Source organism: Prionailurus bengalensis, chromosome D4 (genome assembly GCF_016509475.1).
Source record: "Prionailurus bengalensis isolate Pbe53 chromosome D4, Fcat_Pben_1.1_paternal_pri, whole genome shotgun sequence".
Lineage (NCBI taxonomy): Eukaryota > Metazoa > Chordata > Mammalia > Carnivora > Felidae > Prionailurus > Prionailurus bengalensis.
In genome coordinates this window covers 56,550,399-56,563,492 of record NC_057359.1, presented here as the reverse complement: position 1 = coordinate 56,563,492, position 13,094 = coordinate 56,550,399, and the positions used below count along the sequence as shown (strand labels likewise).

At 50.7% G+C, this 13,094-nt stretch overlaps 2 protein-coding genes across 6 annotated transcripts; one reads left to right on the top strand and one right to left on the bottom strand.

Annotated features, from left to right (window-relative positions):
- Positions 1-1,814: 1,814 nt before the first annotated feature.
- GALT (galactose-1-phosphate uridylyltransferase) lies at positions 1,815-5,150 on the bottom strand. 4 transcript variants are annotated; one of them, XM_043565129.1, is made up of 11 exons: positions 5,016-5,150; positions 4,542-4,711; positions 4,236-4,311; positions 4,101-4,149; positions 3,851-3,980; positions 3,641-3,697; positions 3,360-3,482; positions 2,949-3,081; positions 2,762-2,845; positions 2,289-2,443; positions 1,815-1,993 (listed from the first exon to the last, which is right to left on the bottom strand). In XM_043565129.1, the coding sequence occupies exons 1-11, from the start codon at positions 5,095-5,097 to the stop codon at positions 1,913-1,915; spliced, it is 1,140 nt and encodes a 379-aa protein (XP_043421064.1). In that variant the 5' UTR covers positions 5,098-5,150; the 3' UTR covers positions 1,815-1,912. The 4 variants fall into 4 exon arrangements, with proteins under 4 accessions (XP_043421064.1, XP_043421068.1, XP_043421067.1 ...); XM_043565133.1 differs by lacking the exon at positions 5,016-5,150 and adding an exon at positions 4,872-4,981; XM_043565132.1 differs by lacking the exon at positions 2,762-2,845.
- Positions 5,151-10,355: 5,205 nt separating this feature from the next.
- SIGMAR1 (sigma non-opioid intracellular receptor 1) lies at positions 10,356-13,094 on the top strand. Of its 2 annotated transcripts, XM_043565181.1 has the most exons (5): positions 10,372-10,642; positions 10,787-10,987; positions 11,121-11,213; positions 11,887-11,907; positions 12,030-12,145. In XM_043565181.1, the coding sequence occupies exons 1-4, from the start codon at positions 10,492-10,494 to the stop codon at positions 11,904-11,906; spliced, it is 465 nt and encodes a 154-aa protein (XP_043421116.1). In that variant the 5' UTR covers positions 10,372-10,491; the 3' UTR covers position 11,907; positions 12,030-12,145. The 2 variants fall into 2 exon arrangements, with proteins under 2 accessions (XP_043421115.1, XP_043421116.1); XM_043565180.1 differs by lacking the exon at positions 11,887-11,907 and having other exon boundaries at positions 10,356-10,642; positions 12,030-13,094.

Here is a 13,094-nt window from a genome sequence, read left to right as displayed (position 1 = left end):
GGAAGGACAAGGGTGAAAAGGGGGAGGGTCTGGGCCCATTGGAGCCTCCAACTGCCAATCACCGCCACCCCACCTCTGCCGGACACTTCCTGTCCCGTCCGGGACTGAGAGAGACGGAGTCTGGAGTTAGATTCCTAGGTCCTTGCCAAGAGTCCTGTCCTGGGACCGCAGGACTGGAAGTTTTCAGGCCCCTCTTCCTTCCATCAGTCCAAAAACAAAACCTCAGGTTCAGTGGCTCAGGAGCCATTGGGCAGGTGACTGGAGGAGCTGTGGTACCCCTGACTCCAGATAAGGACTTGTGTGGTGCGATGGTTCTGAAAGTTTGCCGAACACTGTGGTTTTAAAATTGCCAAGCCACACTCCAAACCAATTAAATCCGAATCTCTGGAAACTGGCCTTGGCATCAGTGTTTAAATTTCCCCAATGATTCCAAAAGGCAGCCAAATCGAGTGTGGGGTCCGGTGTTTGTGTAGGGGTATGCCTTAAGAAACCAGCCAAGGGGCGCCTGGGTGGCACAGTCGGTTAAGCGTCCGACTTCAGCCAGGTCACGATGTTGCGGCCCGTGAGTTCGAGCCCCGCGTCGGGCTCTGGGCTGATGGCTCAGAGCCTGGAGCCTGTTTCTGATTCTGTGTCTCCCTCTCTCTCTGACCCTCCCCCGTTCATGCTCTGTCTCTCTCTCTGTCCCAAAAATAAATAAACGTTGAAAAAAAAATTTAATAAAAAAAAAAAAAAAAAAAAGAAAGAAAGAAACCAGCCACTCACCCAGGGTTCACATCCACTCCCCAGTCACTGGGACCTCAAGGAAGATGTGTACCATGTCTTTCTGAGCTCCTTCCAGAGACTCCAAGTCCCAGACCCTACCTGTTCAGGGTCTCAAGAAAAAACCCTGGACTGGAAGGCAGGCAGCCAAGGTTCTCCTGGGCCAAGTCATCACTGTCTAGTCTTGGCATGATAGCCCCTGCCAAACTCAGGTCCCTTGAGAGAAGATGAAGATAAAAAGCCTCTGGCCATCCTTGCATTGCTCACAAGCCCTATCCTCACCTAAAAGTTTGGAGGATACTAGGTGGCATCAGGTCTCCTGGGTTGCATGCCCCATTACTGTTACAGTATACATTCTTGCCAAGGAAACCATCCAGAGGAGAGGGAGTAGAACCCAGGGTCCCTCCAAAAACCACCCCCTCCTTCTAGGTGCTGCGGCTCCTAACTCTGATAGCCCCTTCCCTGCCAGAGCTGTTTTTTTCCTTTCTTCCCCTGCAATGACTGGGGCATATGGGGAACACAAGTGTGCAGAGTCTGCACATATATACTGCACGTGAGAGTCTAGAGAAGGACACAAAGCCATTGTACACTCCCTAACCACCCCTTCAGCCCCTGTGGGCTGGAGCAGAGCCAAGCTGCAGTCTCTCACAAAGCTAAGGTTCTGGCCAGCAGCCCAGTGTCTGGCCACTGACCACCAGTACCAGGATCTTGCTCACCAGCTCCCCACCAAACCCTCAGGCCCAGGCTTGATGAGCTGACACCCTAGGGGTGGCAGTAAAGGGTGCTTTGGCTTTCCCAAACCCTTAGCCACAGAAAAGAGCACAAGATTTTAAAAGTTTCTTAAACTGTGATGCCTTTGTTTACTCCAGGAGTAAAAGAATCTATAGGCCAGACATAACATTAAGTATTAATTTTGTTCAGAGATTTGGGGTGGAATATTTGTACTCTAAGTTTTTGCACATCTGTAGACAAAGGAAAGTTGTGGCTGGCACTGTGCCTTTAACCCAGATCCCCAAGGGTTATAGTTCATAATCCTCTGGCATTAGACTATGTGATTAAAGTTTGAGAAACACAGTTTAGTTTTATTGATCCCACATCTTCCCAAACCCTAGGCCCTGGATCCCTCAAGCAGAAGGCCCTGTGGTCAGCGTGGTCAGGCGATGGTTGCTGTCTCCCTGTCCTTCTGCCCCAAGCAGTAATGAACCTCAGGAAGCATCCTTAGTCTCTCTGCAGCCTGAAAGGGAACAGGGGGAAATGAGGCAGGATAAGGGCTGCCCAGAATGGTGGTATGAAGTGGTATGAGTAGAACAGTGGTAATGAGTGCCTAGAAGACAGTGGAGGGAAGGCTTGTAGGACCAGAAGGCTGAGGATAAGGACTGCCAGAATAACCAGAGGCTAGAGCTGAGCAGCTCCTGAGTCCTCAGGAATGCCTGTGTTATACAGGTTCTCAGGGTCATGATCACTGGGCTCCTTTGGGGAAATGGGAGAGAAAAGGGAACCCAAGGAACCAGGGTGCTCTGAAACCTGACCTGCTCAGGGGTGAGGTCCCTCTGTGCCTGGGCAAGCATTTCATAGCCAACCATGAATTTCCGGATGGTGGCAGAGCGCAGGAGTGGAGGGTAGTAATGAGCATGCAACTGCCAATGGTCCCAGTTGGCTCCAGCCTCTGATCCTGTGGGAGCACCTGACAGGAAAAAGAGATAATTGGGGAGGGCCATTTTTTAGTTCTATAGACTAGCCCCGACACCCAAACCAGGCTAGGTACATGAAAACTACATCTCCCAGCATTCCCTGCCAGTGAGTAGGCCAGACATTGGAAAACACTGGGAGACATAGTTGCACCAAGTTTGCAGTTCCACCTTCAGTCCCAGCATCCCTGCTCTGGACACTTCCCTCAGCAAGTATTTCAAAGCCCGCTGGGGGTTGCAGTCCACTGAGCTAGGTCTCAGGACCTCAGAAATGGTGTTGGGGCTAGACATGGGTGGGGCTCAAAAAGCCTTACCGTGCCAGCCCATGGAGTAGGGAAAGGATGTCTCAAATAGGTTGTCATACTTGGTTAAGAGCTTCTTCATGATGGAGGCTAGATCTGGAATCAAGAATCTGACTCTCAGCCTGAGGTGCAGATGCTGGCCCTACCAGAGCCATCTGTACCCAGTGCCTGGCCCCAGGGTCCCAGTTGGGACACTCACCATCACGCTCAGCAGGGGTCAGCTCAGGCAGACGCCGCACATGCCTACGGGGCAGCAGCAGTGTCTGGAAGGGCCACACTGCCCAAAAGGGGACCAATACTAACCAGTGCTCACTGGTTAAGACCAGACGTTCCTGGCCAGACCAATTGGAGATGAAGTCATCAAGGTGGAGGGGTGGGGGTTGTCAGCAGATAGGCAGGAGAAGAAAAAATATACCCAGAATCTAATGGCTTCTTACCACCTCCACCACTACCATTCTAATCTAACCCACCATCATCTTTCCTTTAGATTATTGCTGTGGCTTCCCATCAAGCCTCTCTGCTATTTTCCTTCTATCATCCTTCACACACCTTTCTCTTTTGGGATGAGGTTAGGGGCTCCTTGGGGAAACAGGGTCTGGCTTTCTCCTACCCTTCTGAGCAGCTCCTGGTGGCCATACTCCATTAGCAGGGGCTCTCCATGCTGACTTTGATAGGCCCTCTGAGATCGCTCCTCACGCTGGGCAATATCTGGCAGGAAACTACTGGCCCACACCTATCAAGGGGCAGGAGGAGAGAATAAGCAGATAGATCCTTCACCCCCAAGCCTCCACATTACAAGCATACTTACTCTGTCCCTCTAGTTCCCTTCCCCACAGGACTGTCTTGGACTCACCCCAGAAATCCCCTGGAGCCCCTGACTCACTTACTTACCTGACAGTGGGGGTGGGGGTTGGAACAGCCCATCATGGCCCCTTTGTTTTCAAAGATCTATCAAATAGGGGTAGGGAGCTTTAGTAGCCAAAGAGACACCAAATCAGCCCCTCCAGACCACACCCTGTGAAAACAGGAATACCACTTCCCAGAAGGAAAGCTGCACCACCCCCTCTCTGCCCATTCGGGGAAAGGTGCGACCTCACAGACCTGCACCCAAGGGTACTGGGCACCCAGCTCCTCTGTCACTGAGGCCCAGGCATCGACGACAGTGCGGATCTCAGGGACTGACATGAGTGGCAGCGTTACATCCGACCAGGGGTGGAAGCACATGACCTTACTAGGTGGTGATGGAGGGAGAGATGACAGATATAGGGCTTGGCTGTGCTAGGGGCAGGGTCCAATTCCCGTGCTCAGTCCAAGCCCTGGGTTGAAGGTAAGTGAGGAAATCCATAGTTACCAAACTCCTCGAGCAGCCTCTGCTTGGAAAAGGGGATGATCACTGGGTCCTGAGAAAGAGGGGTATCACTCTCTGCAGCAGAAGTCCCCCAAGAGGTCCAGCCTCTCTTTCCAACAGCATCTAGAGCCAGGTTACCTGGACTGGGGGCATCGGGCTGCAGAGCTGGGAAGTCGTTGTCAAACAGGAAGGTGCCATCATAGTAGGGATTCACCTACTGACAAGAATGGGCTAGAAGCATTTGCTGCTTCATACCCACCTGTCATCTGGCAGGCTTCAGGGACTGGACAGGTTACAAGGGAGTGTGGAAGGCCTGCTGTGGGATCAGAAAGACTTGGTGCGACATGACCCAGAAGGAGGTCTACTTCCTTGTGGGTGAGGGGCAGCTCTGAGGGGAAGCTACTACTCCTGGCCCAGCTGCACACGTAGGTTCTAAAGTCTTACCTCTCCATTGGCCCGTGTGGCCCCAGGACACAGAGGGTTGTGGGGGTCATGGCGGGGAACTGTCTTCAAGAGCGGGGGCTCTACTTGCCCCTGCCAGGGCCGCTTCATGCGGTGAGCTGACACCAGCACCCACTCATCTTGTAGTGGGTTATAGCGGATATGCTGATGTTCTGGGGACAGAGAGGCACGATCAGTCAGCCAAACTCTCAGACCACCTCTGTCCTAAGTCTCACTCACTAGCAGGCCCAAGTTCGGAAGCACCCTCTTGGCCCTGTCCCGTTCAGGAAGGAGCAAAAGGCCGGGGCTTGAGCTTTTCCAGCTCCAATTAACCTGCGGCCCCAACTCAGGCGTGTCCCTTCGTCTCGCAGGCCTGCCCGGGTGGGCGCGCGGACCTGGGGGTAGGGACGATAACTTCCTAAGGAAAGGGAGGGCTCGGTTCCGCGTCCCAGCGAGTCCCAGAAGCCCTGCGGTTACCGCTCGCCCGGAAGGCTGTGGCCGTGGCGTCCGCCTCCGACGCCTGCTGGCGCTGCTCAGGAACTGATCCGCTGCGCGACATCAGACCACTTGCGGGTGTGGAATTCGTCTGAAAAGTCAGCAGCGCGGACTCTTCCCACCCTCTGGGTATGCCCCGCCTCTCCCCCGGTGATTGGCCATATGCCTGCACGTGACTGCGTAAGGGACCGCCCGCTCAACCGCGGGCGGGACTCTGGAAAGCCTGGTATTTTGGGGGGGTGACTTTGGTCCTCCCCGTACACCCCAGGGCTAAGTTACTACCCTAGAAGAATCTCTGTAAAAGCTGCTTATGGCAGATTCCTCAGCTCCAACGTGCTTAGATTTCTTTGCTCTATTCGAGGTCATTTGTTTAGCAAATATTTACTTAATATCTATGAATATTTACTGTGTGCCAGGCACCTAGGCTCCACTTGGACAAAGGGATCCCCTACACAAGTCAGGCATGGCCTCGGCCTTCCCGCGGCTTAAGGTCTACGGCCAAGTAAGGATATAACCCTGGATCCACCATCACCTCACTTACTTGCTCAATGCCTATGGTGTAGAAGAGGCAAACTAGCATGGCGGTGAGGGTGGGTGGGATTGATCTGCTTCCGCTGTACCCCTGGCCTCAGCTGTTACATGGAGGAGTAAATACTTTACCAAAATCATACCCCATCCCCTCCAGGCAGGAGAACAGGTTTGGGGGAAAAAAAAGGCTAAGTAACCATATTCTCTCTCTTATATGCTCATGCCTAAAGCACAAGAAGTGGGCAGTGTGAGAGGGCTACAAGAAACCTGAAAGTGGGGAGAGGGCTTGACTGTCAGTAGCTCCAGCCACCATCTAGGTGGGATCAGGGGTGTTTCCTTTACATACCCCTTTCCCTTCTCCCAATGTTTCCTTGGATCAAACCAATTGGCTAATACTAGGATAAAATTCAAATCAATCCCTCTGCTGGCACATTGATTTATTATTTTAAGATTTTATTTTAAGTAATTACTACACCAAACGTGGGGCTCAAACTCATGACCCCGAGATCAAGAGTTGTAAACTCTTCTTGGGGTGCCTGGGTAGCTCAATCGGTTAAACATCCGACTCTGCCCCTCCCCTACTCGTGCTCTGTATCTCTCTCTCTCTCAAAAATAAATAAACATTAAAAGAGTTGTAGACTCTTTTTTTAAAAATGTTTATTCTTTTAGAGAGAGAGCACAAGCAGGGTAAGGGTGGGGGGTGGGGTAGAGAGAGAGAGAGAGAGACTATCCGAAGCAGGCCCCCACACTGATAGGGCAGAGCAGGACTCAATCTTGATGCAGGGCTCAATCTCACCAACTCCTGAGATCATGACCTGAGCCGAAATCAAGAATCAGAAGTTCAACTGACTGAGCCACCCAATGCCCTTCCCCTAGCACTTTTTTTTTTTAATGTTTTATTTATTTTTAAGAGAACACACGCGGGGACGTGGGGAGGGACAGAGAGAGGAGGACAGAGTATCTGAAGTGGGCTTCTATGCTAACAGCAGCAAGCCTGATATGGGGCTTGAACTCACAAACTGTGAGATCATGACCTGAGTCGAAGTTGGACATTCAACCGAGTTACCCAGATGCCCTCTCCCCCAGCAATTTTAGAGAGATGTCTAAATATTGTTTGAACCTCCTCCTCATTCCACAGTGAGGAACAGAAGCGTCAAGTTCACCCAGAGGATAACTGGCCAAGCTAAAATTTGAACCCAAGTTTCCAGATTCTTCTCACTGCTCTAAAATGGCTCTGAGATTTCAGTGAGACTCAGGACAGAGCTTGGCAGTAGCAGGAAGGCCCCTTCCCCCAACCCAGGCCAGGTCAACCCAGGTGTTTTGCAGCTCAAATGCAAAAACTGGGTCACAGTTCATTTACCTAATCTCTGCCCTAGGTCCTCAGACTGGAATCTGAAGAGGCCACTAGGTAGGGGGCAGGGAGCAGGGAACTGAGAAACGAGGATTTTACACGTACCACTGGCTTTTCATCCTTGGGGGTGGAGCTGGGATACAAGATTTGCTTTCCTTTCTCTCTCAGCTATCTTTGTTTTTGGGGTCACTGGATTTTGGAGGCAGCTCTATTTTTCCAAGAACACCAATGCTTTGGTGCCACTTCTTGGATCATACCAACTAATTCCTAATCCCTTTCAGAAACATCTCTTCAGGAACATTTCCAAACCTCCCCTCTGTCTCCCCAAGATCACTTTTTGGGAGAAGAGTAGAATGGCTGAGATGGGGCCTATGGAACTCTCTGCCTACAAAATCCCAGAGGAGTGATCTCTGCAACATTGTTAAAAAGAAAACCACAGGCCCAAACCGGCATCACTTAAGTGGAGTCTCCAAACTGGGGCTTAATGCCTAAACTAATTGTGGTTTTGATGAGGGAGCAAAAGGCAAGCTGAGGGCAAAGCGTGTGTACACACACACACACCAGGTAGGATATGTGTGATATTCCTCAGGCATTCCTGGGCTGCCCAAGAGCAAAGGAAAGGAAAGAAAACAAATGGCCAACTGACAGAGATCACAGTCATACAGGACATGAGTCTCCATCGGTTTACAAATATCTTAGTAAATTACAAGAAAAAGGCAATCTTATCAATAGCCTAATCTCCAGAAACCTACAGACCCAGTTTCCTGGAACGCCTAGTATCACCCTCCCCTCCATGGTGATACAGGGTACAAAGGGAAGAAGGAAATGGCGGGTAAAATTAAATTTCCTCATAACCTGCAGCCCGTTGACAAATACTTGAGGTAAAAATAGAGTGTAACTTTTTTCCAGGAACCTCCTACTGTTTTAATGTTAATGCCTTACTAGAGGGAAAACAACCTTAGCTTGGCAATAACAAGGTCGCAGGCATCTTATGTATAAGTCTTCTTTAGCATATCAAAGTCCTCCTGTAGGTCTCCCTTTTGCCTTTACCTCCCTCAACTCCATAGTAGGTAACCAGTCACTCTGCACAACCCCAGTGCAGCTCTTTCTGCCCACAAGTCTTGTTCCTGTGCTTTAATAAAATCACCTTTTTTGCACCAAAGACGTCTCAAGAAAATTCTCTCTTGGCTGTCAGCTCCAAACCCTCATCACTATAAAACCCCATCAGTTTCAACCTTCCCAGAGATGTAGTCTTAACTGGTCAGTCGGGAATTTTCTAATTAGCACCAATGGGGCCCTTTCCTTCCCCCAGAGGAAGATAAGGTAATCTGTATGGTAAGATCCCCTGCTCTTCCCCCTAACAGAAAAGAAACTTGCCTGGAACAGTCCTTTTCTTTTGCTAAAAACTTTTTTTTTCCAGATTTCTTCCTATAAAAATCTTACATTTTGTGTATCTCTTGCTTGGAGGTCCTTTCTACTTGCTAGATGGGGTGCTGCCTGATTCATGAATTGTTTAATAAGGCCAATTATATCTTCAAATTTACTTGGTTGAATTTTATTTTATTTTTTAATTTTTAATGTCTATTTATTTTTGAGAGAGACAGAATGCAAGCAGGGAAGGGGCAGAGAGAGTGGGAGACACAGAATCCGAAGCAGACTCTAGGCTCTGAGCTGTCAGCACAGGGCTGGATGCAGGACTCAAACTCACAAACTGTGAGATCATGACCTGAGCTGAAGTCAGATGCTTAACCGCCTGAGCCACCCAGGCGCCCCTCGGTTGAATTTTATTTCTTAACAACATCTGGAGAATATGGCTGTGACCATTTTTTTTAAAGCATTGTGTGCTATCCTTGTGAAAGACCAAGGAAGCCACAGGCCTAGACAGTCCCAGAGGGCTTTGCCTGGAACAGGGGTGCAGAGACCAGATTTTGAGGTTAGCCCCTCAGTCTCAAGGTTCTTAAGAGGATGGTCAGCTCAGAAGCATCACAGAAGCCAGAGCCAATACAAAAACATGTTCCCTCCACCATGCATTCCCCTCTAGATAATCCCTTCTTTATCTTTCCCTTCTTGGCCAAGTTTGTCAGAAAATAGTGCAGCTTCCCAGCCTCTACTCTTACCTACACGACACACTGTAATATGTCTAGCAGCCTGTAATAGGTTAAGTAAACTTAGTTACTGTAGCAAACTCAGTGGCTTAGCAAGTGTATTGTGGGGGGAGAGGCGAAGCAGCATTCAGAATTCTCCACTACTTAATTCCCTATTACTAAGATATTAGATGGGGGAAGAGTAAGAATGTAAAGAATTTCAGAGGATGTTGGGAGCCAGACCTGGAAGTGGCATACCTCATTCCTGCCTATGCTTCATTGGCCAGAACACAATCATATGGCTTCATCTGCTACAGAGTATACTGTGGAATGTAATATGGCTGCCCAAGAGCAAAAAGAAATAGATTTGTATAGCATCATCTCTGCTGCATGCCCTTACTGAGAAACCTAATGACCATTTCCCATCATTTTATCAGACCTCTTAATTACATTTGACTGTGTTGACCCTTCATTCCATCACTATCATGTGTGATGCTGTGTCCTTCTAGTTCTTTTCTCCTTTGTGTTTTATTTATGTAACTAACACATATGACACCACTTGCCAGGCACTAATTGCTTTATAAATATTAACTCATTTAACCTTCATCACAATTAAGGTATGTACTATGAGGTAGACACTTTTATTCATCCCACTTTCCAGATGAGAAAACCGAGTCACAGGGCTTAAGTAGCTTACTCAAGATCACACAACTGGTAGGTTGGCAGGAGCCAGTCTTTTAACAACCAATCCAGTTCCAGCGTTTCTTTCTTAATCACTGCACCCTGCTGCCGCTTTTCTCTTTTGCTTCTCTTCCTTTATCATTCCCTCCCCATAACCCTGTTGGTGTACAATGCTCTCCTCTCACATTTTGTGCTCCAAAACAGAGAATGAATCGTAGGCCCCAAAAGGCCCCAAAAGACTCCTTGCTGTCTCTTCATAGTGCTTTTGTTCTTAGAGTACGTCTCATTCGCTGAATGCCCCTCCCCATTTTTCTAAACACCATTTAGAGGCGTCACCGCCTCCAGAAAGCCTTCCGTACTTTTCCTAGGTAGAAGCGCCTCCTCCCACTTTTGGTGCTAGCAAAGATCACAATCACAAGTCGATCGCCTGCTGCAAATTTGAGAAGGGGGCCAATCCACTCTGCTTGTCACAGCCACCTACCCCGACCACCACCCACACGCGGTAAGGAACTCGGAAAGACCTTGCTCTTAGGCCCTAACACTGACAGCTAGGAGGGTTTAGCCCCGTCCCATCGCGTCACGCGCGCAGCTCCACCCCACTCCTCGGCGCTCCACACTCCCCGCGAGGAAATGGTTCAACCCAAGGGGTGGTGCCCGGGTGCTCGGGCTGTTCTGATTGGCCAGGGCGAGCCGTACCACGACTGTGGCGGGGGTACGGTTGTGAACTGCGCGCCGCAGGTTTTGAGGCTGTAAAAGTCACAGCTCCAGGCCCCGGTTTGTTCCTTCACTTCTCCCTGCTAGGACGCCTGCCGAGATGCAGTGGGCCGTGGGCCGGCGGTGGGTGTGGGCCGCGCTGCTCCTGGCTGCCGCTGCTGTGCTGGCCCAGGTGGTCTGGCTCTGGCTGGGCACGCAAAGCTTCGTCTTCCAGCACGAAGAGATCGCGCAGCTGGCCCGGCAGTATGCGGGTGAGCCGACGGGTCACCGGGGGAGCGAACGGGTGGAGGGCAGGGGTCTGGGGAGGCCCGAGCTTAGTTGGGAGTTTCAGAGACGTCTTTCCCGAGTTCCGAGTGATTCTAGCTTAGATTCTGTTGTTCCTCTGCCTCCGCCAGGGTTGGACCACGAGCTGGCGTTCTCTCGGCTGATCGTGGAATTACGGCGGCTGCACCCAGGCCACGTGCTGCCCGACGAGGAGCTGCAGTGGGTGTTTGTGAACGCGGGCGGCTGGATGGGCGCCATGTGCCTTCTGCACGCCTCGCTGTCCGAGTACGTGCTGCTCTTCGGCACCGCCCTGGGCTCTGGCGGCCACTCGGGTCAGTGCTGGCAGCGGGCCGAACTGGGAGGCTGGGGCTGTACAAGGGTCCATGCCCTCCTTTCTGATGTTTGGCCAAGACATATATTGGTGCTGATATCCTGATATTCGGTGTCCATCTGATTGTCCCTCAGGGCGCTACTGGGCTGAGATTTCCGACACCATCATCTCTGGCACCTTCCACCAGTGGAGAGAGGGCACTACCAAAAGTGAGGTCTTCTACCCAGGTGGGTCCCTTCATTCTGGGGTGCCCATAATTGGAGGAGGGTCATGGCATGGAAAGGGGGTATGTTGGGGGCTCTCCCCTCGGTTCCCTTATCCCTCAGATAAGCCACAGGTCATTATTGGTTGAAGCAGGTCCAAGGGCCCCTGTCCAAGGACTTCTTCTGTCAAAAGGAAACAAAACTTAACCACTTCCTGTTAACCACGTCCGATTTTTATATACCAAGACACTGTTTTATTCATCCAATATTCCAGCAGTTGTTGGAGAGACAGTTGGGTAATCAGATATGCTGTCATACCCCCAAAGACAAGACAGACAGTTGTCTTCATTTTTTCTATAGTGAAACATTTTTTTACATAAAAAGTAGAGCTATGGATTTCCACATAAGTTTCAGATTGATAAGTTACAGGCATGACAGGCGTTATAATTGAACATTTCTCAGACAGCCACACAAGTCTTATAACCACCCCTCCCTATCTAACAGGCCCAGCCCAAGTTTAGCTAAATTTCTGCCTGACATGAGTGAGGCTTGGGAATGCAGACTTCCAGGACTCCCATACAGTGGCCCCTGGCCATATGAGGTGGCCCTCCTTGGCTTACCCCCAAAGAGGACATGAGCCAGGTGATGCCACAGAGGAAAACTTAGGAGTGGCCATCTTGGCTTCTTACTCTTCCAGATGGGCGACCAGGCCAGTGAGGTAAGGCTTTTTCCTTTCCTGATGCTCCTGCTCTGTTTCTTGCCCCTAGACAGCCCATGGGTTAGGGAGGTGGCAGTAATGGAAGGGCTAGGCTCCTTATGTGGGTGCTCCCTGTCCTCTAGGGGAGACCGTGGTCCACGGGCCTGGTGAGGCAACAGCTGTGGAATGGGGGCCAAATACATGGATGGTGGAGTATGGTCGGGGTGTCATCCCATCTACCTTGGCCTTTGCGCTGGCTGACACAATCTTCAGCACCCAGGACTTCCTCACGCTCTTCTATACTCTTCGCGCCTATGCCCGGGGCCTCCGGCTTGAGCTCACCACCTACCTCTTTGGCCAGGACCCCTGACCAGCCAGGCCTGAACGAGGACCTATGGATGGACAGGAGCAGGCAGGCCTGCATACATCCACTTTTTGGAGCCCATGTGAAAAGACAGGGACACAACATGCAACTACTAAGTTCCTGATGTACAAGCAGGGACACACATGCTTATGTAACCAAATACAGAGACTCGTGGGAACATATGGGACATACATGCAGATACAATCCCATGTGTACGGCAGCATCATACGTTCACAACCATCCAGAGAGGGAACCCCACATGTACCAAGGGGGCCAGTCATATTCAGACATACCACAAGCTTGAATCACTAACTCAAGCCTTTTCCAGAGTTTTCCTACCACCAGTCAAGGCTCTGGAGTTGGTGATGGGTGTTGGTATTATACTCTGTCTGGGCCTGACCCTTCAACCCAACAGCAGCTGAGGTGGGAGGGAGATGAAGGGTTGCCTGTGGAGGCCCCCCTCATCTCCCCATCCTCACCATATGCCTTACCTCATTCTGTTCCCCTTACTATGCAAGTGCTCTCATGGCCTGTCCCCACTCTTAGCAACTAAGTCAGCTGGGAGAACCGTAAGAATGGAGAATGCTGAGGTCAGGGTCCTTCTATCCTAAAAGACCCCATGCCTTTCCCCCATTCGTCCCTTAGGAGTGTGATTGGGGGAGGCTGGCCTCAGCTCAGGGCCCACTGCTGGGCAGAGGACCTAGAGAAGTTAGCCTAGGTCCAGGGGGCCAACCCTGGCCTACAAAGGCCTTTTCTGCACACATACACCCTCATCACAGCTTCCACATACTGCCCTTGATGTCTGTCTACCTGTCTCTGTTAATAAAGACTTGTTGAACAGTCA